The 25,882-nt window shown below is 45.0% G+C and overlaps 1 protein-coding gene across 1 annotated transcript; it reads right to left on the bottom strand.

Moving 5' to 3' along the window:
• Positions 1–590: 590 nt before the first annotated feature.
• RIPK4 (receptor interacting serine/threonine kinase 4) lies at positions 591–25,464 on the bottom strand. Its single transcript, XM_068155234.1, has 8 exons — positions 25,204–25,464; positions 16,578–16,869; positions 7,641–7,789; positions 6,800–6,849; positions 5,634–5,792; positions 4,593–4,699; positions 3,853–4,105; positions 591–2,841 (listed from the first exon to the last, which is right to left on the bottom strand). The coding sequence occupies exons 1-8, from the start codon at positions 25,383–25,385 to the stop codon at positions 1,664–1,666; spliced, it is 2,370 nt and encodes a 789-aa protein (XP_068011335.1). The 5' UTR covers positions 25,386–25,464; the 3' UTR covers positions 591–1,663.
• Positions 25,465–25,882: the final 418 nt, after the last annotated feature.

Genomic DNA, 25,882 nt, shown 5'->3' with positions numbered 1-25,882 from the left:
TCATCTCATTTCCTGACAGGAAGATGGGGTTTTGTTTTTTAAGAATGGGACTAGATTCCCACAGCAGCACTATGACCTCTTAAGTCAGATACCAAGGTAGCACTGGTGTTCATATCACTGACATCAGGTATGCTCAGAGGAAGGTCTCAAGCAGGAGCAACTTTCCTGTCAACAGGAGCGGGAGTAAAGCACAGCACTGCTGCTTGCTCTGTGGGAGCACACCACAAAGGATCAGCAGCCCGCTGGTCAACAGGAAAGACAGAAAAGCATTCCACTTGGCTTCAAGGTGGGGAAGAAAACCAAGCTCTGAATGGCTACAGCATAAGAAGAAAGCATCCCAGTTGTACATCAATGTGTTTTGCACATAAAGGCTAGGGTTATGGGGAGGGCTACTCTGTACATTCATTCCATAAACACCTCCCATTCAGTCAAGTTCCTTACCTTCCTTATAACACCTGAGTATAGGGCATGTGAAACTGCAGACAGCCTTACACGTCCACAGTTTGGGCTTCAATGTTGTATAACATTACAGTTGTCTGCTGCTGCTGGCCAAGGGGAGAGCAGATGCTTTAGAAACCATACAACACAGATACGGAACAGAGTCTTTTATTAATAACAGCTCACATTTGAACTTCAAAAAGAGTGACATTAAAAGGTGTATTAAAACATACCCACTCTAAGAAATCTATTTTCTTCAGTAGAAAAAAAAATACAAACAAACAAACAAAACAAAGGCCATACAACAGGTAGAAATACTATATACACAGTATATTGGTCTAGTCATCAGCACCTCCAAACATTGCTTTGCAGATTGGTGGAATGGTATTCAAATATATCAGCCACTTACAGTCCAGTATGAATTGTAGCTTTTGACTTATTCCTTTAAGACAAACCACTAAGCATCTAGTTCAGCTTACTGATCTAAAATTACATACAAGGTGGTACTGCCTATGTGAAGATACCAGTGCTAAGCTTTTACTTCCACTTATATGCATTTTGGGCATCCTGCCTTGTTAGTAAGCCTGCCCTAATCCATTTTGAGTACATGGAAATCTGTAATCAGGGTTTCTATTGAAGAAAGTACCTTCTTACACTGAAATATGATCAGCTGTATCTTAAATAGCCTTTTCCTTATCTTTTGCATTAATTTCAAGCAGATTTGTGTTATGCTTATGCTGGAAGGTTTTCAGCCCAAAATATAGATCATTGCAACAAACAAGGAACCTACTTCTTCTAACTTTATTGTTTGGTTGGTTTTGTTTGTTTGTTGGGGGGTGTGGTGAGAACATTAAAAAGCAGAATGGTAGTTCTTAAATTAGTTTGGCATTTAAAAGCAGGGGGGGAAACCCACAAGTCGCATCCTTCTCTCACAATATCCTTGGGAGGAAAATATCAATGAACAGGCAAGGCAGGCACGTGCAGAGCGACCAATACACACCACAGCATGGCAGACTCCAGCACTTGGCCCTGGATCTGGCCTTAGTCCATGTGTGCTCTCGCTTGTACAATCAAACACAAGTAACTTCTGCTGGTTGCCCCTCAAGTCCATCAGCTAACATTGCTGATGAGCAGGCCACTGCACAACTGGAGAAGGGCCTCATGAGCCAAGCTCCATCAGCCTTCTCACACCAGGTAGAAAGGTAGCAAGTCCTGTACTTTCTGCTTAAGTATCGCTTAACAACACAGCAACTGAGCTGTTGCTGCTCTGCTGAGCTACCTGTAGCAGGGTCTGATCTCTGGGTCTTTGCACGTTAGTGCATGCCCCGCGCTGCAGGAGAACCTCAACTGTTTTTGTGTGCCCTCCTCGTGCAGCCAGATGAAGAGCTGCCAACCCTTCACTGTCAAAAACATCGATATTTTCTGGGCTGACAAGTTCTTCTACTACTTCAGAGTGCCCGTTTTCTGCAGCAAGATGCAACGCTGTCCTGTTGAAAGGGCCTCTGGCTAGAACATTGGCCCCTTCGTCTATCAGCAGCTTAGCTGTTGCTACATGGCCGCTGCGAGACGCCAGGTGCAGCGCGGTGTATCCTTCTGCTGTCACCGCCTCGATGTCTGCACCATGTTTAAGGAGCAGCCTGGAGGTGCTCGTGTGGCCAGTCTCGGCAGCTATGTGGAGGGCAGTCTGCAACAGTGCATTCTGTACGTTGACGTCCGACTCCAGGTCGATGAGCAGCCGAGCCACACGGTAGTGTCCTCGCTGAGCGGCCAGGTGCAGCGAGGTCCTCCCATCTACAGTCTGCACGTTCACATTTGCACCCTGCTGCTTGGCCAGAAGCTTTACGATGGGGAGATGACCTTGCCAAGCAGCATAGTGCAGTGGCACCCAGTCATCCTTTCCTTTGATGTCCATGTTGACGCCTCTTCTCAGGAAGATCCGCACAATATTCTCTTGGCCATACTGACAGGCTATGTGGATGGGGGCTCTGCCTTCAAAATCAACCTCATTTAAGGATGCATTCTTATCTAGCAGCATTTTGGTGCTGAAATCATCCCCATTTTGGGCAGCAAAGTGAAGAGCAGTCCACTGATCCTCATCTTTGGCATTGACATTGATTTTCCTAGCCATAATCAGCTCTGCAATGCTTTTAAACTTCTTCTCAATGGCTATGTGAAGAGGGGTGGATCCTTTCTTGTTGGTGAGGTTAGGGTTAGCATTGTACAGGAGGAGCCATTTGACGCATTCCTCTTGACCAGCTTCAACAGCCAGGTGCAAAAGACTGGAGTTCCCATCTAAAACAATATCAACATCTTGAGGCTGGAGGATCTTCATCAGCTTGCTGGTATCTCCAGATAAAATGGCCTCCGTTAGTTTCCTCTTCTGTATGTCTGTAGTACCAATATCTAGATAGATATCAATAAGAGAGTTTTTTACAATAAGGGTGGTGAAATACTGGAACAAGTTTGCCAGAGAGGTAGTGGGTGCCCCATCCCTGGAAAAATGCAAGGCCAGGTTGGATGGAGCTCTGAGCAACATGATCTAATTGAAGATGTCTCTGCTCATTGAAGCTGGGGTTGGACCAAATAACCTTTAAAAGTCCCTTCCAACCCAAACTATTCTATGAAAAAGATACCATCACAATTCTGATATCCATCAAACCTTGCTTGCCTATGGCTAACATACCTGGTGGCTTCAGCAATGACTTGACTGCAAGAAAATATCCTTCCCTCTTTCCCCTTCCCCTTCCCCGCAGAAGTTTAAGAACACTTTCAGGTCAGATTTGGAGCCCCACTTCTTCCATTTCTTGTTGAATGATAAAACAAAGGATGCTGTGGTTGATCTCCCTGCACTAAGCATTGTTTGCCTAACTGGAAAACAGAAGTATGGAGTTTTGCAGCACGAGATTGAAAGGAGAGAGGCATGTGTGCAACAGCAGGGGGGTTTATTACAACGTTCATGGAGGCTGCTGAGGAGGTGGCTTGAGTCTTCTAAACAGTAGGCGCTCAAATGGAAAAAGCCTCAAACTCAGCTAACCTGACTGGGCATTTGCTTTAGTCCCACTTCGAGTGGGACTCTGGACTAGGCGAGCTCCCTTCCAACCAACCTTTACATGACTGATTCTGTGATTGCTTTTATGGGAACCCTGGTAACTTTGGCAAAGCAAATGAGATTTACTATTTTTCATTATTTTTTTCCCTTTAAATATCACCTCCAGTGAGCACATTTGTAGTACTGACAGTGAGAGAAAGCAAGGCTGACAGCAATTTCCAGAATGCAATTGTGTTTTTTATATGACTACTCTCCAACCCACTGACTCCCATGCCCCAGTACGAACTATTAAAAACAACAAACCAAAACCAAACCACCACAAAACCCACAAACAACCAAATCCCAAAAAAACCCCTGACCATTACCTGAACTCTCCCTTTCAAAGGAAAGGGAAAGGGAACCTCTGGATGAAAAAGCTGAATCTACGGATGAAACTCCTGAAAGCCGCTTGTCACTGGCAGCAAGTTTGGACTCAGAAGAGCTGCGGCTGAGCTCCTCAGGGCCTTCCATAGTCTGTGAAATCCCTGAATCCAGCTGGGACAACAACTCTGACAGACTGTAATCCTTAACTGATGGTAGAGCAGGCTCCTGTTTTGGCTGGGACAATGCAGACATCCCCTTCAAGAGAAGGACACAAGCAGTTTAGAAAGGTCAGCAAATAAAACTGAGCACGAGGTCCTACAGAAGCAGAGATTTGTTACTTTAAGCATTATTTGTATTAAATTAAACCTATGAGTGAACTCACTGAAAATTTTCAGATGCAGGAGGGCAGCTCTCATCAGTACTCTCATAGCCACTAAAGCCTTCTGTCCACAAGTGTTTAAGATTGGTCACATTCACACAGTTCCAGCCCTCATTTCCTAACTGCCATGCTCTCCCTCAACAGTTTAGTATCTGCTTGTACTTAGTCCTGCACTGAGGTTTTTCTGAGATTGTCCATGCATCTGGTGTCACTTTTGTATTCTGGTCCTTCACCAATACTCACTTCTATGAGGCAAGAGGGTGCTCAAGAGCAGCAAAGAGAAAGTTGCTTGGGAAGATATAGGTCACAGAAAACGGTTCCTCACAAAACACGAGCACTTGAACAAACAGAAACAGAAAATACCTGAGGCTGTTGCTCTGGGGAATTCTTGGTGTCAAGGTCCTGAGTTACCATCTCTTTTGTTTCATCATCTGGTTTCTCACAAAGCACCTCTGTTTCTGAAGTGATTTCTTTGAAGAGAGCAAAAGAAGCTTTTGTTACTTTTTTTTAAGAGGAGACTTTTCTGAGATGCCCTGCTGCCTGTCTCTACCATTAGAGCTTAACAACTTTCAGGTACTGGGGGAGGGTGACTCCAAATGTTGACTATACCATCCAGCATCTCACTAGTAGGTACAAGTGTGTAGCTAGGCAAAGCATGCCTAGGGTTAACCAAACAATTCATTTTCACAGTGAGACCAGACTGGTGTTACACAGTGGCTACACTGCAGGACTGTGAAATAGAAACCAGACTACTGCTGGCAAGTGTAGGCACATGGTTTTGAAAAGATGGAATCCCTCTTCCCTGATGTCCCCACACCTTGTTTGGCTAGGAGGAGTGGGAAGAAGCAAATCACTCTCATTAATGCTTAATGAAGCTACCTGGAGATAACACTCACTACATCCTTCTGCACATTTGAATTTGTAACAAGTGCTTTGGGTAAGTTCAAGCCATTCATCAGAACTGCTTTTTATTGGTAGAAAAATGACAGTACAAATTGTTTCTTACAAGACAACAATTCCACTTCTCGGCATACAGCAGTCAATTTCAAGAGGCAGGGCCCCTTTAGCACCGTGGTATGGAGCAAACCACACCAGCTCCCGCTTGGCGTATGCCCTGATACACAGCCAGAAATTAATAGAATTTCTGGTTAAATGGTTCAGCTGGCTCAGTACAGGTCTTATTTCTGATGTGTTTACATAACACTGTCATGGTTAGACTTGTCCCCAGATAATCCCTTCCTCCATAAATGAGTAAGTGGCCTGTATCATTGTCTCCACCATACAACGTGCTCTATTTATTCTGTCACAGAGGTTCAGAGCGTTTACCCCAACTATTAACAGTCTTGAGCAATAACATGACTCATAGAAGAATAAATGGGCAGCCAAGTTACAAGGAAATCTTACCTTGAAATGTTGGCCGTTCACCAGGATCATCTTGCCAACATTTTTGCATCAGTTTGATCAAGTTATTACATGAATGAGGCCTGGATTTGGAAACAGCAGGTAGCTCTGGGCGGTGGCCTTTAACTACTTTTACCATAATATGTAAAATGTTGTTTTCTTCTGTAAAAGCAAAAACACACAAAATTAAGATCTTCCAGCAAAAGGAATGATCTTTCTTTTGTCTAAGAGCATTAACAGTGTATTAGGCAGAAACTTTGGTTTTATGCACTTTTTCCCCCTAGATTCAGAGTGCTTTCCTTTACCAACAGGGAGAAAGAAGTTGGTCTTATTCTCCCACAACCCAGTTGTCAATGCAGTACCACCTACTTTCTGTATGTTAGTCAAAAACAATTGCCAGGGAGTGACTTTGTCCACCCTTGTGCTTTGTCCACCCTTAAAAGACAGAATCAAAGAAAAAAGCTCAAACAGCTCTTTGCTGCCTCTCTTTGGATTTCTATTCCTGCTGTGAAAAAATGGAAGCACACATTTTATTTAGAAACTACTGAGCTAAATAGGATCTCTCACCTGGAGAAAATGTAATAGTAGACTGGAACCTGTTCAAACATGTTTGCTATACATAGGCTAGTCACACACAGAGGAAAAGTCACAGAGAATAAATAGCTCCCTGTTGATTGGTACATTTACTGTGGGGTGGAACAAGGCTTATTCTCAGACACAGCTTTTTTTTGTTTTTTAAGAGCAAATCTGTGCCCACAATCCACAAATAAAACAACAGAACCCCTCTACTGACAAGCTGTTTCTGACAACAGCACACTTTCACTGCCAGGCGGCTTTGGTCTGCACTGTTGTTTGCCACAGACGTGTCAGAAGTCCACATAGGCCACATGCTAACCTGGATCTGTACAGCATACTCCAGTAGAAGCAAAAAGGTACAGACTAGGGCTTCCTGCAGCAATGTAGGTTCTGCTTCCACATTTAAGACAAAGGAGGACTTACATTAGAAATCAGAATTCGAAAGCTTAAACATGTCTGCCATACAAGGCTGTGGGAATTTGGAGGACATGGATATGGTCAGGGGCTGGAGGGGCAGGAAGCATGCTTATTAATGGGAGAAAGGAAGGAAAATAATAAAATTCCCAACACAACCCAAACCCAATCGAACTCACCTGCAAAAGGCTTCTTCTGTGTAAGAACTCCCCAAATCACAATGGAAAAGCTACAAATAAATGAAAAAAAAAAAAATTCTAGAAAAGCTTAAAAAGCCCCAACAAACTCAGCAAAAAAGGCCAAAAACTCCACAGAGTTGTAATTTATTTCCTTGGATTCTCCACCTCTACATCCAATTCATCTGATGAAGGCACATATGAGTAACATGCAGCCAAGAACCATGATTTAAAAGTCTAGTTTATGCAGGGAAGAACCTCAGGCAGCAAACTTAGGGTCTTGCTGGAGGCTGCTGAGTTCTTGGTAACATTCACCAACTGCTGCTCTCCAACACTGACACGATCAGAGAGCAGCAAAGCATTACTGTGGATTTCAGTTAATACTTCTACCCCGCAAGATGACTTTAAAGACATACATTCCACTTAGAATATGACCTATCTTTTAATCTACAGCTATGTTTTTCTTTTCCCAATAATTTTACCACAAAAGAAGAACCAGACTTAGTGATGAAATTCACTGAAGATAACTATGAATTTTGTCACAGCCTCAGAAAGTAGATGAGGATGTACGTTTTCATGGGGAAATTAAAGGTGGCCAGAGTGTTTCCCACACCAGCCACTAATAAGTGTGACTTAGCATAGCAGCTCTCAAGACTAGGTGCAGATTGTTAAAAGGCCTCTGTCCTATAAACACTTTGCAAAAAATCAAATGTGACTCTTTGCAAGATGAGGCTCAAAACAGATGTATGGGTTTCATGCTCAACCAGCTGTTATTATAACCAGAAAAAAGAGGACTCGTTTTACAGCATTAAAGTGCTTTTAAGTATTTTCATAGTTAACTGACCTGTACACATCATGTTTGGTGTCAAAACACCTGTTTTTCTCTTTGATGCGCTCTGGAGGAAGGTATGCAATAGTGCCACACAAGCCATCCATGCTGATATCATGGGAATGGGACAAGCCATTGCACTTTGCAAGTCCAAAGTCAGAAATCTGCAAAAAATGGAAGAGGAAGAAGGGAAGAGAAGTGCATGCTACCATTAGACTTCAAAAGTGTTAGCAAACAGTTGTCTGGAAAGAATAATACATATAACAGGAAGACCCAACAAATCTGACAGGCTGCATTCAGAAATACTAAGGTAAGAATCTCTGGAAGCATTACACAACGGGAGGCTTTTCTTTATGGTTAAACTAAAAAACCCAAACCAAACAACAAAAGAACCCCAAAGAAACAAACAAAAGGTACACACAAAAAAAAAGAAAGGAGGAGGAAAAAAACCCAAGAAAACCAAACAAAGCTGGTTTTTGCAAGCAGCAACTTGTTGGCCCATTACATAGCAAAGACAGCAAAGAGTAAAGACAATTTACTGTAATTTAGAACTAGTCAAATTTAGCTAGTGCAAACTATTGTAATGTAATGATTGGTTCTGCCACCCTCTTTCCCTATGCAACCTCACACTGTATGCTATGTTCTGAGCACCTGTTTTCATATCATGACCTCTCCAATGAGTTCAAGAAAATTGCTCTTTCAGGTATTGCTGTTACACTGACCACGCTAACAAGGACTAAGCTCAACACCAGAAGCATCAAGTGTTAAGGAAACCTACACCAAAACACACACACACCAAAAACCCACACAGGGAATTCTTTTTGGCAACTAGGAGATACGGCAAGTTGGTGCAGTGACGCAGTGAACACAGCTGAAATGAACAAAACAAGTGACAGCAAGTTTGTAAGAAGGAAAAACACACCTCCACTTTAATTTGAAGTGTCAAACAAATATGCATTCATTTGCTCTCAGAGGCATACCAAATCATCAAGCAAACAGATAGGCAAGGAATTTCTTTGTCTTAGTTATTTCCCACTGGTCAAAAAGGTCTATCATGCTAAGTAGACATTTCAAGAGAAGTCAAGTCTTTTTGATCATTCAGCCCACTCTTTTCTGTTTATAAGTTAGATAAGATTCCCCCCTTCTTGACTTTCACACTCTTTTTATCTAACAAATACTCAGGTTTTGCAATGACTCATTCCCCTTTTGTTTTGATCTTCACAGCTTCTCCTTTCACAGAATCACAGAAACATTCAGGTGGGAAGAGACCCTCAGGATCACCAAGTTCATACAATAACCCCATTCTACAAGGTTCACCCCTAAACCAGATCCCCAAGCACCACATCCAAATGACCCTTAAACACATCCAGGGTTGGTGACTCAACCATCTCCCTGGGCAGTACATTCCTATGCCTGACCACTCTTGCTGTGCAGTCTAAAGCTACCCAGTTGCAGCTTGAGGCTGTTGCCTCTGTTCCCTCCCTAATTACCTGGGAAAAGAGACCAGCACCAACCTCTCTGCAATGTTCTTTCAGGTAGTTGTAGACAGCAATAAGGTCTCCCCTCAGCCTCCTCTTTTCCAAACTAACCATCCCCAGCTCCTTCAGTTGCTCTCCATAAGATTTGTTCTCCAGGCCCTTCACCAGCTTTGTTGCCCTCTGCACTTGCTCCAGCACCTCCACATCTGTTTTGTACTGAGGTGCCCAAAACTGGACACAATACTCGAGGTGTGGCCTCACCAGAGCAGAGTGCAAGAGGGAAGTTCTCCCTCAAGCAAGCAGAAGTTTAGAAGTGCCTTTTTTTTGTTGTTGTTTTTGTTCCAATGGAGTCCACCTTTACACTTTCAGAGGTTTCTGTCTAAAGATATCACAAAGCCAGTCCTAACACATACCCATTACTGGAAAGGGAGAAAACTGCTGCCAGCCTCAATCCTGTGGAGAACAGGCAGGCTACACAGCCATTGGTCTTCAAGTGCTAGGAATCTCTCTTTGACATAACACAAACAAAGCAACCCACACAGCTTCAGGAAGAACTTCTGCCAGGAACAAGGAACTAAAAGGCATTCTCAGGAGATGTCAAAAGTCCTGTACGATAGCACACAAGTATATCCAACCTGTTGTCCATCTGTATCTTAACTCTACAGGGTACTGTGGGAATAACTTGAGAAGAAAACAGAAAGAGAGGGGGAAAAAGGGGGGGAAAGAAACAAAGCCATCTAGAAGAATAGTTTCTCCTGCTTGCAGGGGCATGCTGTCAGAGGGAGATTACCAGGCTCCTCAAACTAAGCACTGGAGTCCAGGAAAGCAGTAGACAGCCAAGAAACCCAGCTTTGCAAGCCAATTTATCCTGGGAAGAGCTGAATCAACTGCCTCAGGAAGCGCTGCATGAGTTTGGGGTGCTTAATGCACCACAAGAGAACAAAAACCCCAGCATCACACAAGCCCATGGTGTCAGGTTAATAAATGAACCAACTGCTGCAAGTCTGAGCAGATCTGACTTGGTGAAGCGCTGCTGTCCTTTGATTAATGTGAAGCAGAGACTTACACACAGCTCAAGAAATTCATAAGGCATGCAGGCATAATTAAAATAATACATCATCCTCTTTGTCTAAACAATACTGGGTTTCCTGCTGTGCAAGCTAAGAAAAAGAGGAGAGATGCAGACAGCATAGTGACATGCCTGTGCTAAGAGCCACCAGCTTGCGGTAGTTTTGGGCTATGCCTTTAAAATTTTCCCACAGATCTTGAGCAGAAAAGTAGTAAAATGTAAATAAATCAATTAGGCATAAAAAGGAAAATAATGATAACTCTACCAATCCCACTGGAAGAGATAAGGGACTAAAACTAGCCGTTCCAAAACAATTTTTCTCTCTTCTCACTTCTTCCCTCCGGGAGAGCTATTATCTTGCTTCTGCTTGACCCTGGCTGCACTGCTTTTCTTGTGACTGGTTATTAACTCCTCTGCTTCTGTCTTTTCTCCCTTTTGTACAAGGGGGAGGCAGAGAAGGAGAAGCTAGTAGCTTCCCCTGGTCTTTGACCAGGGGGGTTCTTGTGCCGTTTATTAATTGTAAATATCTGTAAATCCTGTATATTTTGTACATATTAATTGTATTTCATTGTAGATTGTAGTTTTGCTTGTAAATACAGCTTGCATTTGCTTCCAACTGAGCTGGTTTGGCAAATTTGATGTTGGGGGGAAATTTCAACGCACCACACAGCTATGCTGCATGAATCAAAGGTTAAGGGCTAAGAGGAGAGGCTAAGCACACTAGACATAAAAGGTCTCGGTCTCAGCCTACAAACCAACAAATGGCTAAGGTACATAGTACATCCCCCTCAGGCTAGCAAGAACTTTATTGTGTGAATCTGCCCCCACCAACTGTGAAGGACTAAGTTTTATACCAACTAATAGGAAATTCATCTGCAGTGTGTCAACCATATCAAATTCTGCAGAAAGCACTGGGAGGTGGAGAACTGTTATCTTCCAGGCTGCAACAAAAGAGTAAGATTCTGCAGACAGCTCTTCTGGCTTTATTATTTCCTTTAGCATAAATTTTCCGCACTGCATGGTGTATGTAGCCACGCAGTTTCTTTAAACATCAGTGGGAACTGTACTGTGGGTGGAAAAAGCAGCCATTTAACTTACCTATTTTGCCTTTAAATTGCTTGCCAGGTACCTAATTCTGCAACACAAGGCACCCTTGCAGAAGGGAGCGAAAGCAGAGTGCCCCTCCCTACTTCTTCCTCCACATCCCCCTCTAGCTCTTGCAGCCCACCCTGGGATTTGCCCGACTCCCTGATCCAGCAGAACCCATAATCTCACTCCTCCTATCAGTTTTCAGGTGGCTCCCACCATGCTTCAAAAGCATACCTAATATCAGGAGAGTTAAGAGGAGACACGGAGGCGACAGACTGCTTCATGCAAAACATGCGGTGAAGAGGTAGGAAGAAGAGAAAAAACATTGGCCAAAGCCCACGCAGACAGTGGGATTGTTCATGTTCAGACAGCTCGCTCCATCTCTGCTCTTTAAAGGTCTGCATGAGAACAAACACGTGAGTGGTGACTGGGGAGGGGAGCTGAACGTATTTTCCTGTCCACTTCCCAGCAGCACTTAATTTACTGAGAGATTCCAAAATGTGAAGATATTTGGGGGGTTCTTTTCTTTTAGGGCTTGGTTGTTCTGGTTTTGCTGCCCCCTGTTTTTTTGCCCCCTGTGTGTGTTTTGGTTGGGGTTGTTTTCAATTGAGCACACAGGTTTTTCACCGCTTCTGGCATTTGTGGACATTTTCTTTCTAGAAAACACTTGCAAAGCTTTCGATGCTTTGAGTTTGTGAAGTTACTTTTTGGAACTGTTTTCTTTTTTGAAATCTAGTAGATATGCCTGCATCACTACAATGCTCACTAAAGTCAGCCATTCCCAAGCACTCCAGGAACAAAAATTCAGAGCTTGGAATGTGCTTTCACTGATGACTCCTGACAGGCCATCCTGAAGCGTGCGCTTAGCTTCCGATGCTGCATGTCCTTTTTCTGCAAGTAAGACCCAAGAACCCACTGCAATGGACTCAGAGTTCAGCAAAAGGTTTAGTTCATCAAATAGGTAACAGAGCCATCAGATTAATTTTTAATCTCTGCTGGCATATCCAGTATTTGTCTCTGACCAAAGTCTCTGTGCACCTGAATACTGAGAACAGAACCACGTTTGTCTATGGGGTTTTGGGGTGTTTGCTGGGGAAAGAGGGAGGCCGTCAGCCTTTCTTATTTGTTTTTCCTGGAGGTAGGGGAGAAAGGCTAAATGTTACAATTTTGTTTGTTAAGAAATGCCAAACGTTTTTGACACTCAAAAGGGTCACAGAGTTGGACTGCTACAAAGTAGGAATAAAAATTACTTCCAAGCATCTGCAGTTCAAACCTAAGTCTTTACTTCAGTATTTATGAACATACTTCTGATAGCTACTAAAAGAAGCCTTTCTGAAGCAGACTGTATTTCTGTCCTTTTCCAGCCTGCCCTCAAACCCTAACTCCACAAAACCTCTTTCAAATGTGACTTTTGTAATGCTCTCTTCAGAAGCAGCAGAAACCAAAGCCATGGTCAAGCATCCATTTTGATCCATCATAAACCTGCATTACTGCAATAGGGATGGTCTTGTTCCCTCCCCTGGCAGGGTGGTATGTTTCCCCACCACAATTAGAGAATTCAGCAAGGTGGAAACCACCTCTGTTGGTTGGGATTAGAGTGCCATGTAAAAATACCCCTACACTGAAACCTTGGTCAGGTGGAGGGGTGGGAAATAGGGAGAAGGGACATCCAAAACAACAAAGTCTCTTCTCATTTCTAGTAACAAGGGAATATTTGCAGATGGTTAAAAAAAAACGAGAAAGAAAAGTCTGTGTTAACTACATCAGCTAGTCTAATAAAAAGAGTCAACCTGCTCTTTACTAGGCTGGCCTCTGGGCATTACTTTGACCTACAGTTAACAACCTACATTAAGCAGCTTTCTGATAAACAAACTTGACATCTGACTAAGCTGCTTCTATCTCCAAACTGAGAAATTTTGCAGCCCATTCTTCAGCTAAAGCAAGTAAGGGTGAAGACCACAGAGGCAATCTGAGACACAGTACAAGACAGCAGCAACTTGGTGCTGGTTTAAGTTGAAGCACTAGGAGAAAAAAATATGAAAGCAGCTACAAGTGAAGTTACAGCAGTGCACAGCTCAGACCAGCTATTCCAGTCTCTACATTCTTCAAAAACAAAATCTGGGAGATGAAAAATAACTGGTGGGATTTCCCTCTGTGTGTGCATGCACCCACACAGATATGCCCCAGTGTGTGTGTATGTGCACATACATACAGCAAGGTGAGGAGCTGCTAATAAAAAAGAATGGATAAGTAAGAAACAAGAACTTACAAAAAAAGGTTTTGCCCAAAAGTATTAAGTTGCAGGCTGACTTAATTTTAAATACTTGAGCAAAACTGAGACTTAACCATGAGATATTGACAAGAAGAAACCTGGGAAGCATGCAGGTATGGTAGCTGGCAACAAGTAAGAGTACGAGATTACTGCATCAAGGGGGTGGTGTATTCTACTGAGGGCCCTGGAGAGAGGTCACATCCGAGCAGGGAACAGCAAACTAACAGCCCACAGAGGCAGTGCTGGAATGTGGCATTGCTTCCCCAGGCACAGCTCCCTGCAAGCAGTTGCCACATCACAGGCTGCTCAGGGGTGACATCCAGAATGTGTATGGAAAATAGGAGAGTTGAAGAACAAGCTCATAAGAAATGATTCAGTTAAGCAAAAACTAGGCACTAGCCTGTAAATATTGGAAGGCTGAATATATGGAACCCTAGAGAAAGGGGCAGGGAGGATCTTGTTGGTACAATTAGAACAGGTTGACATTAAGAGTAAAAACTAAATGAAAGCTGATCCCTGCTAGCAAAAGCCTGCCTGGGTATGGAATAACTCCCAAGGAAACCACAGTGCTTCAGGCAACAAAGATGGAGCATGACATGGCGGGGAAGGCAGCTCCAGGCTCAGGCTCCTGTTTGTACTGAGCTCCACCACCTCTCACAAGGGAGAAGACAGGCGTGCATCCAGCCTCAAAAAAATTCCCCCAAACCCCAGCAAAGCCTCGTCTTTCATGGCACAGATTATATACGTACATTTAAAGCCACCAAGGAATCCCCCAACATGCCTTCAAAAAAGTTACTACCTGTCCATCTACCTCCCTGCTCAGTGCTCAGGCCAATGCCAGCCTCTTAATTATCCTCCCAAGAACAAAATTCAGTACACGCTTATGTAATACACCGGAGACAGCTTTATGATATGGAGGCACCCACTTGATGAGAAGTTCTGTGCAACACTACTGTGTTAGTCATCATCCTCACCCGGGGTTTTTACAGTAAGCATTGTGCTGGTAAAGAGAAGGGTGTGTTTCCATTTAACCAGCAATATGGCTCAGAAGCGTTTCTAATGTGCTCCATTGGAAGACTGTTTCCTGGCTCAAGGGCAAACAGTCTATAGAAATCCTCCCTACCTCCAAACTCTTCTTTTGCAGCCTGCAACATATCTTCACTCACCTTAGGATTCTATTAGGGACAGGTCACCTACTAAATTAATGCTGACATTTAAAAACACTTCAATCATCAGCTTGACTAGCCTTTCAGCAAGAAAAAGCACATTAAGTCAAGCTGCAGGGTCTGAAATATAATTACAAGTTTCACATCACACAAAAAGAAGGTTTGGGGCCACATTTTTAAAGTGAAGGCACCTCACAGAATATGTATATCTCTTATTTTGCATATAGGTTGCTCTGTCTGCTTTGCTGCTCACAGGGGTTTCCAAGACACCTGTAGATGTTAAAAGACTACTGACCATAAAAAGGTTTGATCATCCTTCTGAACTGGGAATGGAACAGAAAGGTTCTGAAGACCCTCCTGGCTTTCACACACACAGCAAGTAGCAACAGTTGAGGGATGACCTCCCCAGTAAGTTGTTTGGGTTTGTTTGTTTTTTTCCCTTTTTGGTACATTTTGCACTTTGCCCCTTACATTACATCACCATCCAGATATAGGCTATAGAGCAGGTAGAATATCAGGCAGCATTTCAGCCTCCTGAAACAGTGAGAAAAATACAGCCTTCATATCTTGGCTCATAGATGAGTCAAGAATTAGGAATTCCAGAAGTTATGCAAGCAAGTGCAAACTTCAAGTACATAAACACTCAGTAAGGGCCTCTCAGCACCGGTGTGCAAGGATACACTTTCAGCAGTTCAGATCCTGATGATTACGACCAGAAAGTCATAATACCATGGACCACTTGTAGATGCCTCCTGTGTCAGGAAGAAAATCCTTCCAAGAAGTAAACCACTAAGAGGCTTAGTGAAAATGCTGAGACTGTCACAGATATGATTTCATTCAAGGCACACACCTCTTAAGGCTCCAACCCTCTCATGACATCGGAAGGGAATATTCCTTAATGAAAACTTCACTTTTAGAATGGTACAGCAAGACCGAAGCTGCCTGGCCAGTTTGAGTGAGATAGGAAAACAGGGAGCAGATGGATGATGGCACTGATAAAGATCTGTGACTACCTGTACTGAGTTATATCAGCCATTCTGCATGATTAATCCTGAAGGTCAAAGGTTAGGAGTTTGGCCACCGGTTTGGGGAACTGAAAAAAACACCAAACAAAAAGGCAAACCCACCCCCGCTATCTCCCTCCTCTCCAAAATAAAGGATCAGAAAGCAAGCACAGCCTCCTTAGTCCAGCTGTCAAAGCAGAACCTCCTGGAGTGCTTACTCTGAAAACAAATGAAGTGAGAACGTCATACTGCTACAGCCACAAAGATTCCCTTAAGTGATGTCTGATATGCATAAAGTCAGGACAGAGCTACTTCTTCACTGTACATGCTCTGAGCAAATGAAGGAAAATGAGTTGTCTCTGGGAAGATTCTCTGGACTGCAACTGTAAATGAGGTTTGGGTATTTAGTGAAGCATACAAAGCCAGAAGGAGTGAGACAGAACGAGATTACAACTGAGAGCTGCGGAAGCGGCACAGATTATTTAGAAGTTCTAACTGCTCTTCTCTCCCTGTTTGCATTTTCTTTATAACCCTGCTGCAACAAACAAAAAATCCAACAACTCTGGTCTCAAAACCAGAGTTCACTATACAAGCACCCTCCTAGCATTTTAGGACAGTTCTCATAAGCTCCCTACCTCTACCTCTATTTATGTACCAAAATGGTGCATAAATCAGGTAGAAAAGTTTGGAGAGTAGAGGGGTTTGGTTGGTGAGTATTTTTCTTATTGAAGGATCCTGAAGGTCTTTTCCAAGCAAAACAATTCTAGGGTTCTATGAAAAAGAGTGCTGATGGTTTCTCCCAGGCCTTTGATTTTGGCAGAAACCACCAAAAAGTATCCAAAGGTGGGTCCCTGGCAGAGTGCCCAGTGCATACCTTGACATGATAGTGGGCATCAAGCAAGATGTTTGCAGGCTTGAGGTCCAGGTGGAGTAGTGGAGGGGACATGCAGTGCAGGAAGTTCATCCCCACAGCTGTCTCATGGATGATGCGGAAGCGCAGTTCCCAGGGCAGAGGTTCAGAGGCCAGGAGCTTTTCCAGAGATCCCGTTTCCATGTACTCCATGACCAAACCGACTGGCTCTTTACAGATGCCATAAACAGGAAGGATGTAGCGAAACTTTGCCATCTCCATCTTCCTGGCTTCTTCCAGTAACTCCATGCGCTCCCTGGGTAGAAGAGAGCAGAGAGTGAAAGATGGAATAGCTGTTTCTCCCCTCACCAATCACGCACAAAAATATTCTCTTGAACACCACATTTCATGACCATCACTTGGCCAAACCATGCTACATTTCACCAGCCTGTACTCCAGGCATATTTCCACATATTACTAACTTTGTTTTATACTTCTAATGGTAGGGAGCTTGCAGCTGCTGATCCACATGTGAGTTGTGTAAATATCCCTAGCATGAAGGCCATCTCCCCGCTTTGATGTTTGTGCTGTGCTATTAAGGAGGACGATACATGTAGTGCCCAGATTTACCACCGCTGTAACTCCTTGGGCCAAAGTCATTAACTTTTTGTGAGTCATAAGACAGAGTTAATCAGGAGAGAGCACAGACAGCATTGTTCAGCTGTTCTGCCCGCACAGGCTGCCAGTACACAGGCACAGACCTTGGGAAAAGAATCCCCAGGACCCACCATTTAGGGGAGCAAGCTGCCTGCTGCAGCTAGCGGGATACAGCAAAAGCTTCCTCGTCCTCAAACCCCAGATCTGGCAACTCCAATACTATGCTGAATCAGCTCCAGCAAATGCCGAAGAATCCCGGTGCACCATTTTTGGTGATGTAACAGGCCCAGCACTGGCACACGTAATGAGCACCCCTAGGTTGTTTACAGGCCGCTTCAGCCTGACCTTGCAGAGCGTTAAGTGTTAGTCAGTCCAAGCTGCAGCCTCCCAGGTCAAGACCCTTCATTGCCATGCTCTAATCCTGCACTTCACACAGGAGTTGCAAAAGCCCATGAGGACCTGCTAGGCATTGAGTTGGAAAGAGGAAATAAGGCCACCTGCCCAGGGTAACTGCACCCCCAAAGACAAGCTACATATGATAGGTGAAAGAACCTTCAGTCTCTCAAAACCTACATTATCAGTGATGATGGGCAGTACCTAGAGCAGTTTTGTGCCAGGGGTACTGATGCATCACTGCTGCTGCCATCAACTAATTCACAAAAGAGGGCACAGGGAGGTCAGATAGGTACTATTTCCTGAACAGACGCCCCTCTCATTACACAACAGTTTCTGTAAAGTACCCAAGGTGTGCACACTGTTTAACAGAGAACAGCACCTGAAGTAACAGGACAAAGTTTTGACACAGACACCTGGTAAAGTCCCATTTTAAAAAGAAAACAAAACAAACAAAGAAAACCAACCAACCAAACAAGAAACCCACTAAACAAAACAACCACATTGCTTTGCTGTTTCTCCACAGGCATTTTGAGATGACCAACTCTCTTGGAAAACTCAGGGTTTAAATACTAAGCTCAGCAAGCACATTCAGGGTGGCTGCAGCAGCGGAGCAGAAGAAAGATGCTCGCGTGCTCCCCAAGGCAGGCAGCTCTGTCATCTGTCCCCTCAGGCAGTCCCCGAGAGCTGGAAAATATCTGGGGACCAATCCTGATCCAGCCACCTTTTGTGCCCTTTGTCACTAACAAGAGATGCCACTTACCACTGTGGGAGCTCCTGCCACAGCAGAGCTATCAGCTCAACCAGACTTTTTTTTCTTTTTAAAAAGCACCGTTTGTAAAAAGTGAAATACCAAGTCCAGCCCTAGGGTAGTGAAGTCTCTCCTTCCCATGTGTTCTCTCACCAGTGCCTGGATGACCAATGGGGCAGCATGCACCACGATGACACAAACACAATCTGCGAGGGGCACTCGGGGCTCCCACGTGGGAGCATTTTGGGGAGCTGTCATTTAGCGCTCAGATTCTGCATTAGGACACTTCTGTGTCCCCATCGCCTTCCCCTCTACTTCACATGCTGCAGGAAGCACAAAGTTACGTTTGCCCAGACAAGCTGCCTGCTCCTCACCAGCTGTAGCAGCCTGCAATAACCCAGTGCAGTTAACATTTCACCCTAGGCATGAGTCTAGCCTAGCAAGAGGCAGCAGACCTATTTCAGAGGCAAGATCAGACTGAAAAATGGTTTGAGAGGGATGTACACACTGGGAGGGGAAAAAAAAGAAAAAGATAAGGGAACTCTTTTCTCTCTATTAACCATGTTGGCTCCTGCTGCTCCCTACAGCAGCTTGCTTGTGAAATAATTGCCTTTGTAGACAAGTACCCAGTTTGCTCTTTGGCACGCTGGAAGGGAGCGCCTATGAATAATGCAACCAACTCCTTGCCCCCAAGCCACATGCATAGCCAGCATAATTCACCAGGCTTCAGCGGGCTGAGCTCTGGAGTCAGGGATGTAAAGTACCTGTCTGAGCCCTCCAAGGCAAGGCAAGATCCCAGCAACAGGTAAAGCCTAACAAGAACCACTAGAATCCCAGGGACAGGCTTCCCGGGCTAAGAGCCTCAGCTTTTCCCTAGGAAGAATTTTGTTTCGACAAAATCACAGTCTGAAAAAAAGGGAGAAGAGGAGGAAAATAGGGAAAGAAGAAAAGCGGGGGTGGGGGGAAGAAAAGAGGAGAAGAAGAAAAGCGGGGGTGGGGGGGAAGAAAAAAGACGAAAAACGGGGGTGGGGGGAAGAAAAGAGAAGAAGAAAAGCGGGGTGGGGGGGAAAGAGAAGAAGAAAAGAGGGGGTGGGGGGAAGAAAAGAGAAGAATGGCGGGGGAAGAGTAAAATAGGAAGAAAAGGAAACAAAAACGAGAGAAAAAAAGAGGGAGGAAAAATAAGAGAGAATAAGAAAAGAGAAAGAAGAAAAAGCTTCCCGTCTGCTTCGACCAGACACGGTGAGGTGAGTGAATTAACTGACTAATTAACAGGCAAGTGTCCTTTATCTGATTTGCCTGTTCAAATAAAAGCCCCGTACGAGCAATTGTCACCTTTAGCATCTTTCCATACTCAAGATGTTCAGCACTGAATCGGTTATCTCTACAGCTGGGGAGACAGTTTTCAAGTACAGACCAGTCGCCTTTAGAAAACAGAAGAGGAGAAAAGACAAAAGAAACAAAGAGAGCCAAAATACAACTCAGTCATTAGCCGAGTGCTGGAGTGCCCTTGCATTAATCGCATTAACCTAAACAACTCGTTAAACCAAGACCTCCACCAGGTAAAGATGAAAGGTCTTTCCCTTCCATTTTCTCTTAGTACAAGGAGCTACTGTCTCTCAGCATGGTCTAAGGTGTTCTCAGTGTGCCCTTCGCTTCAATACACAAGCGTTAATGCTTCAACAAAGGATACTGTAGGGGTTGAAAGGGACCTACAGAGATCATTGAACCCAAACCCCCTGCCAAAGTAGGATCACATAGGGCAGGACAAACACAAATGTGTCCAGATGGGTCTCCAAAATCGCTAGGGAAAGAGACTTCAAAAGCTCTCTAGGCAACCTGTTCCAGTGTTTCATCAACCTTATTGTGGTTTTCCCTCATATTGAGGTAGAACTTCCTGCATTCCAGCTTGTGTCCATTGCCTCTTGTCCTATCATGGGGCACGGGTGAAAAGAGTCTGCCCCCTTTTTCTTAACATCCACCCTTCAGGTATTGGTAAACATTAATAAGATACCCTCTCAGACTTCTGTTCTCCATACTAAACAGTCCCAGGTCTCAGTCTTTCCTCAAAAGACAGATGTTCCAGTCCCTTATCATCCTCACTCCTCACAGCCCTCTGTTGGACGCTTTCTAGCATATCCCAGTCCCTCTTCAACTGGGGAGCCAACAACTGGACTCAATACTCCAGATGTGGTCTCACTAGGACTGTATCAAGAACAGAAAGAACCTCCCTTGACCTGCTGGACACACTCTTCTTGATGCACCCTGGGATGACGCTGGCCTTCTGGGCCACAAGGGCACATTGCTGCCCCATGGATAACTTACGGTCCACAACAAGTAGCTACCTTTCAAGCTCACGTTTAACAGATCAAAGTATGGGGTAGGAGAAGTTATGCTACTCAGTTACTCCTGGCACTTAGAATCATTCTGCACTATAATCAAGAAACACTTCCCTACAAACTGGAGGAAAATAAAAGCTTTTCATGAGGTTTTTCAGTGAAGAAGCATGGGGCTAGCCACTGCTGTAACAGAATTTCTTATTTGACACCTACATGATTAAAGAGTCAGAATTACCTTCTCCAAGCACCTTTGCTCCATTCCCCTCTTCTTTCAGTACTATATCCTAAAACAGTAATAAAAGTCTTGCACACAGGGCTGCTGAGCTCTTGTAAATCACAGGGTGCACACACTTTCCCATATAGCAATGTTAAAAGATAGGGGCATACACGCAAAGAGATCTAGCCCTGGGTTCAGTACCAAATAGCATCTCTGTCACAGAGTCCATGATAGATCAGCCATTTTCAAAGCAATTGCTAATACAACACGAATGAGGGACCACAAATATCCTTGAAACAGCTGCCTGCTTTCACTCAAAGTCAGACTCTGAATGGATAGGGCTGCATTCTTTAGATTCTCCTGGAGAGACAAGGGACTTTCTCTTGCTCACTGCCTCACCCCCCACAACCAGGGCCCAACCCTTTTTCCACAAACCCTGCCACAAGAAAGCACAAATCGTGACTCTATCCACATCTGCACGTATCCAATGCCCTAGAGATAACACCATGTTATAAAAACACAAGTTTAAACTCACAAGGCAGTCCCTGCAATTTTATAGTCCACCACCATTACCTTCACATTTTCCTACAAGCAGTTAAAGTTGCTCCACAGAAACTCAAAAAGCCCTGAAAACCTGTAATGAGCCCATTTGTATGAACCACCTCCAGATGCTGAGCAGACAGGCTTCTCCCAGCCCAGGAGAAACCCAGTCCCATACAGCCATGCTGTTCTCCAGTGGGGGATGCAAGTTACCTCTTAAGTTCTGCCTACACATCCAGAGATGATCCAGAACAGATATTCTTCACTTTGTCACCTAAATAAATGTAGCATCTGCCAACAAGACATTTCTAAAACTTGCCAAATCTCTAAGTCCTATTCTACTCCTAAATCCAGGTCCTGTAGAGTAAGGTAGGCCTTTGGGGTTTTTTTGTTTGGTTTTGGTTGCAGTTTCTTTTTTCTTCCAATCAAGACAGCAGACCTTTCCACTGCCACCAGCTAACACCTCCGGTGATGAGCCCTCCCTGGGAACTGTTACATCATTCATACTCTTTACAGTCTTCACGTTTATGGTCATTTACAGGTAATTCACTAAGGATTCCAGGTTGTTCTCTCTGATTGCACCACTTCTTTTCTCCAGACCACACTTCCATTCTGGCCAACATGAGTAAAGAGAAGAGACTTTGCATCTCCACTGCAAGTCCTGGGGGAGAGAGGCTCCTCCACCTTTCTGGGTCACACCTTCAGGCTTCCATTGAACCTCCCCATCTTGACAGCATCTTGAGTCACATGTGGGAAATGTGATCTCAGGAGACAGCAAGTGGGAGTAAATAAGGTGTTGGGAGTAGAATTTGCCTTGATCACCTGAAAGAGCTTTGGGTTAAAGGTAAAAACGCTTCTGGCTGTACATTCAGTTTTTCTTCTGCTTGAGGCCACTTGGCTTTATGGTGCGATAACTGCCAAGGGAATTACTCCAAATCTCTTACTGTCTGCAGAAACACAGTAAGAGACACTACAGAGCATTACCACCACCACCAAGCCAAGTTTTAATGTGGTATCAAATAAATAAATAAGAAAAAGCCTCTGATTTTCAGTTAATGCTTCTGATACCACTGGTAATTCTAATTGCTGCTTCACAAGGTCCCCAGAAACGGGTTGTCAAATTATTCTTCTGGATCAACAATCTAATTATACAGGCTTGTTTCAACCTGCAAACTAAAGAGGTAGTGTTTTATTCTGTCTGTGCCCCCCACCCCACCACTTGAATGGCACAAACTTCTTAGAAAGGTTTCAAGTTCTTCAGAAAGGTTTTTCAGATGAAAAGTCTCTTTGCAGGGCAGCATCACCAACTACAGAAAGTTTGGTTAGCTTTATTTTGTAGAAGCAGTCATTTCCAAGGCCAGGGACCCCCTGCTTTCTAATTAGTGCTCCCCTTAAGCATAAATTCTGCAGTAAAACAAATCAATCAGTTGTAAGGATTGGTTTGTTATGTAGGAGCTGCAGGAGCCCCACACCCTCAAATTTCCTAAACTCTCAAGGTGCTTCAGTTTATTGCGCTGTGTGTTCACAGTCTCTCCAGTTATCTGCACACCTCACGTCCACTGAGGGACAGGTGGTTCTCTATTGCACATTGAATGTATTAAATACAGAAATTTGGTAGCAATTCTCCAAATCAATTGTTCCTATTAAAATAGGTGGCAGCATCCTTTGACTCAGACTGAAAATTAACTTTTGAGTAAATTTCTAGGTGTATTCCATAAATAAGAAAACCATAGCAAATATTCTACCTTATTTTTAGCAGATGTTTTAACTGAAAAAAAATTAGTTGGCTATGGTACAATTTGCTTAAGTCTCAATAAGCATCAATTCTGAAATCTATTTTGGAGTTTTAATGGTAGGAGGGTTTGCTGGTTAACACAATAAAACATCCTCTGCCACTTTGAGGTCTTTCCCTTTTTATTCACAGACAAGACAGTTGCCCTATGCCTATATTAAGTTGTCCCTCTCCTCTTTTAAAACAATGTGACACTTTATCTCATTTCCTCTACCATAGGAGCCATGCTTACAGCAAAGCCAGCAATTTAAATAAAAGACAAGATGCCCAACTACCCTAGAAGCCAGGCTTACAAACGTTTTCAATCTTGGGCCAACTTATCTCCCTCCTCCTGCAGGAACCACAACAAGGGAAACCTTTTGTGACTGAACCAACCCACATCTCAAAAACTTAACTGCAGAATCAGCTAGTGAGTTGGCAGAGTTCCCAAAGATCAAGGTGGAGTTGGAAAAACTCTATGAACATGACTTGGTCATATCCATCTCCCTCCACACTGATGCACACCTGCTGGGAAATCACTACTGTGCCTCGAAACAGAAGGACATTTCTAAAGACACGCCTGTCAGCCTTCTTTACTTAGGGAATCAGAGCTCTACTTGGCAGGTCTCCATCACATACACACTGTGAGCACCGCACAGCCGACCGTCCTGTCCTCCACCACAGGCCACAGCTAGTCAGACAGCAGCCAAGCTGGAGAGGGTTCTCAACATGGGGTATCTTTACCTGCAATACAGTACAGCTCCACTCTGACCTACTGAGTGAGGATGCATCCCGAGCAGATGCCGGGAGAAGCGCTGGCCCTGAACGGAAGCTGGAGAACGTCTTTCCCAGCACGTCTCCTTTCAGCACCCACTCCTGAAAGACAGCTGCAGCGCCCACACCCCAACACCCCCCCTGCTGCTTACCACCACCATCCACCACACAGGAGGCACAACTAACGCATCTGCAAACACAAGCCAAAGGGCTGGCTTTTCTCAAGGTGGAGTGAGACACGGCAGGCCTGAGAAGCCCCCGGATCCCATTTGGCATTTTCACTCCTCCTACCCTTCCCGTACAGGACTGCCTTTCATGACCTTCAGCGCTGTAGCAGGCGTTAACGCTTTAGCACAAGCCAGTACAGGCATGACTAGGGCAGGGCAAAATGCCTTCCAAATGGCTCCGAGGGAATAGGCAAGCCCTACGCTGCAGCCGTGCGGCGGCTCTTCCCGAGCTGCTGCAAGTGGCTAAGCAACATAGCTTATTCTTTGAGGAAGGCCAGCCCCATTATATATAACTAAAGGTGTTGGTTCGGCCTTCGCTTAAGTGTGACAAAGGCCACGTTTGCCTAGGGAATAATTAATTACGCGGCTCTGCTGGCCGCGTTTAGTCAGGCCTTCGTACCCGTTGTGACTGTTGGTAAACAGGGCTGCGAGATCGGCTGCCGCTCCGGCCCTGTTAGCCTGCGGCTGTCTTGGGCCAGTTTGTTCTTTTTCGCAAGTACACTCCCAAGGCCTGTAACTCTGTATGAGCTTTTAACTCATATGGGCTTATAGCCCATGGCTTGATTTGTTTCTCAAAAACAAGTTTTTGCAGGGGCAGTGCGATCACCTCGTTTGGCTTCAGATGCGCTTAGGCTGCCGTTAAGCACAACTACCTTCATTTGCAAGCCTTATCTAAGCTGAGCCAAGAGAAAACAAGGGGAAAAAAACCAACAAAAAAAAAAAAAAAAAAAAAAAACCAAAAAACACCCCGACAGTAATAAAACAAACAAAACAAAAATTGAAACAGCAATCCGTAAGCTCTCGTGAGCCGAGCAGGGCTGTGAAGGAGGAGCCTTCAGTCGCCCCGTGGCTTCCCGGCTGCATGTGTAGAGAATCCTCAGGGCGACTGAGAGCTCCGGGGCGCCTGGAGGGGGTCACTCCTGCGGAAAAAGCCCCGGTCCCCCGCTCTCTCCCTCCCCAGTCCCTCAGCCCGTCGCTCCTTACTTCTCGTCCACATGGAGGCTGGGCGAACACTTGATGGCGAGCCAGGTCTTCCAGTGGAGGTGTCGCACCTTGTACACCTGCCCGAACCCACCCGAGCCGATCTTCTCCCAGCTGCAGAACTCGCTCTCCTCGAAGGTTCTCAGCAGTCCCATAGCCCACGGCGAGCCGCTGTCCCGCGCCATGCTGCTGCTGCTGCTGCTGCCGCTGCCGCCGCTCTCCGGCAGCCAGCCGCCCGCCCGGCACCGCGGTGAGCAGCGCCAGCGCCGCCGCCTGCCCAGGTGAGTCAGGTGTGCCTGGGCTGGCGTCACTTCCTGGGCCGGGACCGGCCGCCCCCCGTCACCGCAGAGAGCTGAGGGCTACGTTCGCTGTCGGGGAGGGCATCTGTGGCGTGGCCTCTCTTGGGCTGGTCCGGCCCTCCCTTTCCCTAGTGCTGCTGCCAGCCTGGCACAGGTAGCGGTCTCAGGGTCATAGCGCACTCCGTGGTCCCTCGGACGCGGCTGGGATATTCCCAGGGACAGAGCAGGGCTTGGGGCTGGCCCTTGTTTCTCCCGACACCTGTAAAGGGCAGTACCACCAGTCGCGGGTGGCTTTTTCAGTGGTCCTTCATCTCTTCCCGGCACCCTGCAAGATCCCGTGTCCCGAAGCCTGGCAGTGCGGTGCAGCACGCATATCTAAAGCT

Source organism: Melanerpes formicivorus, unplaced genomic scaffold, assembly GCF_026170545.1.
Source record: "Melanerpes formicivorus ecotype bairdi unplaced genomic scaffold, bMelFor1.0.p_v2 SCAF_30, whole genome shotgun sequence".
Taxonomy (NCBI): Eukaryota; Metazoa; Chordata; class Aves; order Piciformes; family Picidae; genus Melanerpes; species Melanerpes formicivorus.
Note: the sequence above shows the minus strand (reverse complement) of the source record. Positions and strands in the feature narration are given on the sequence as shown.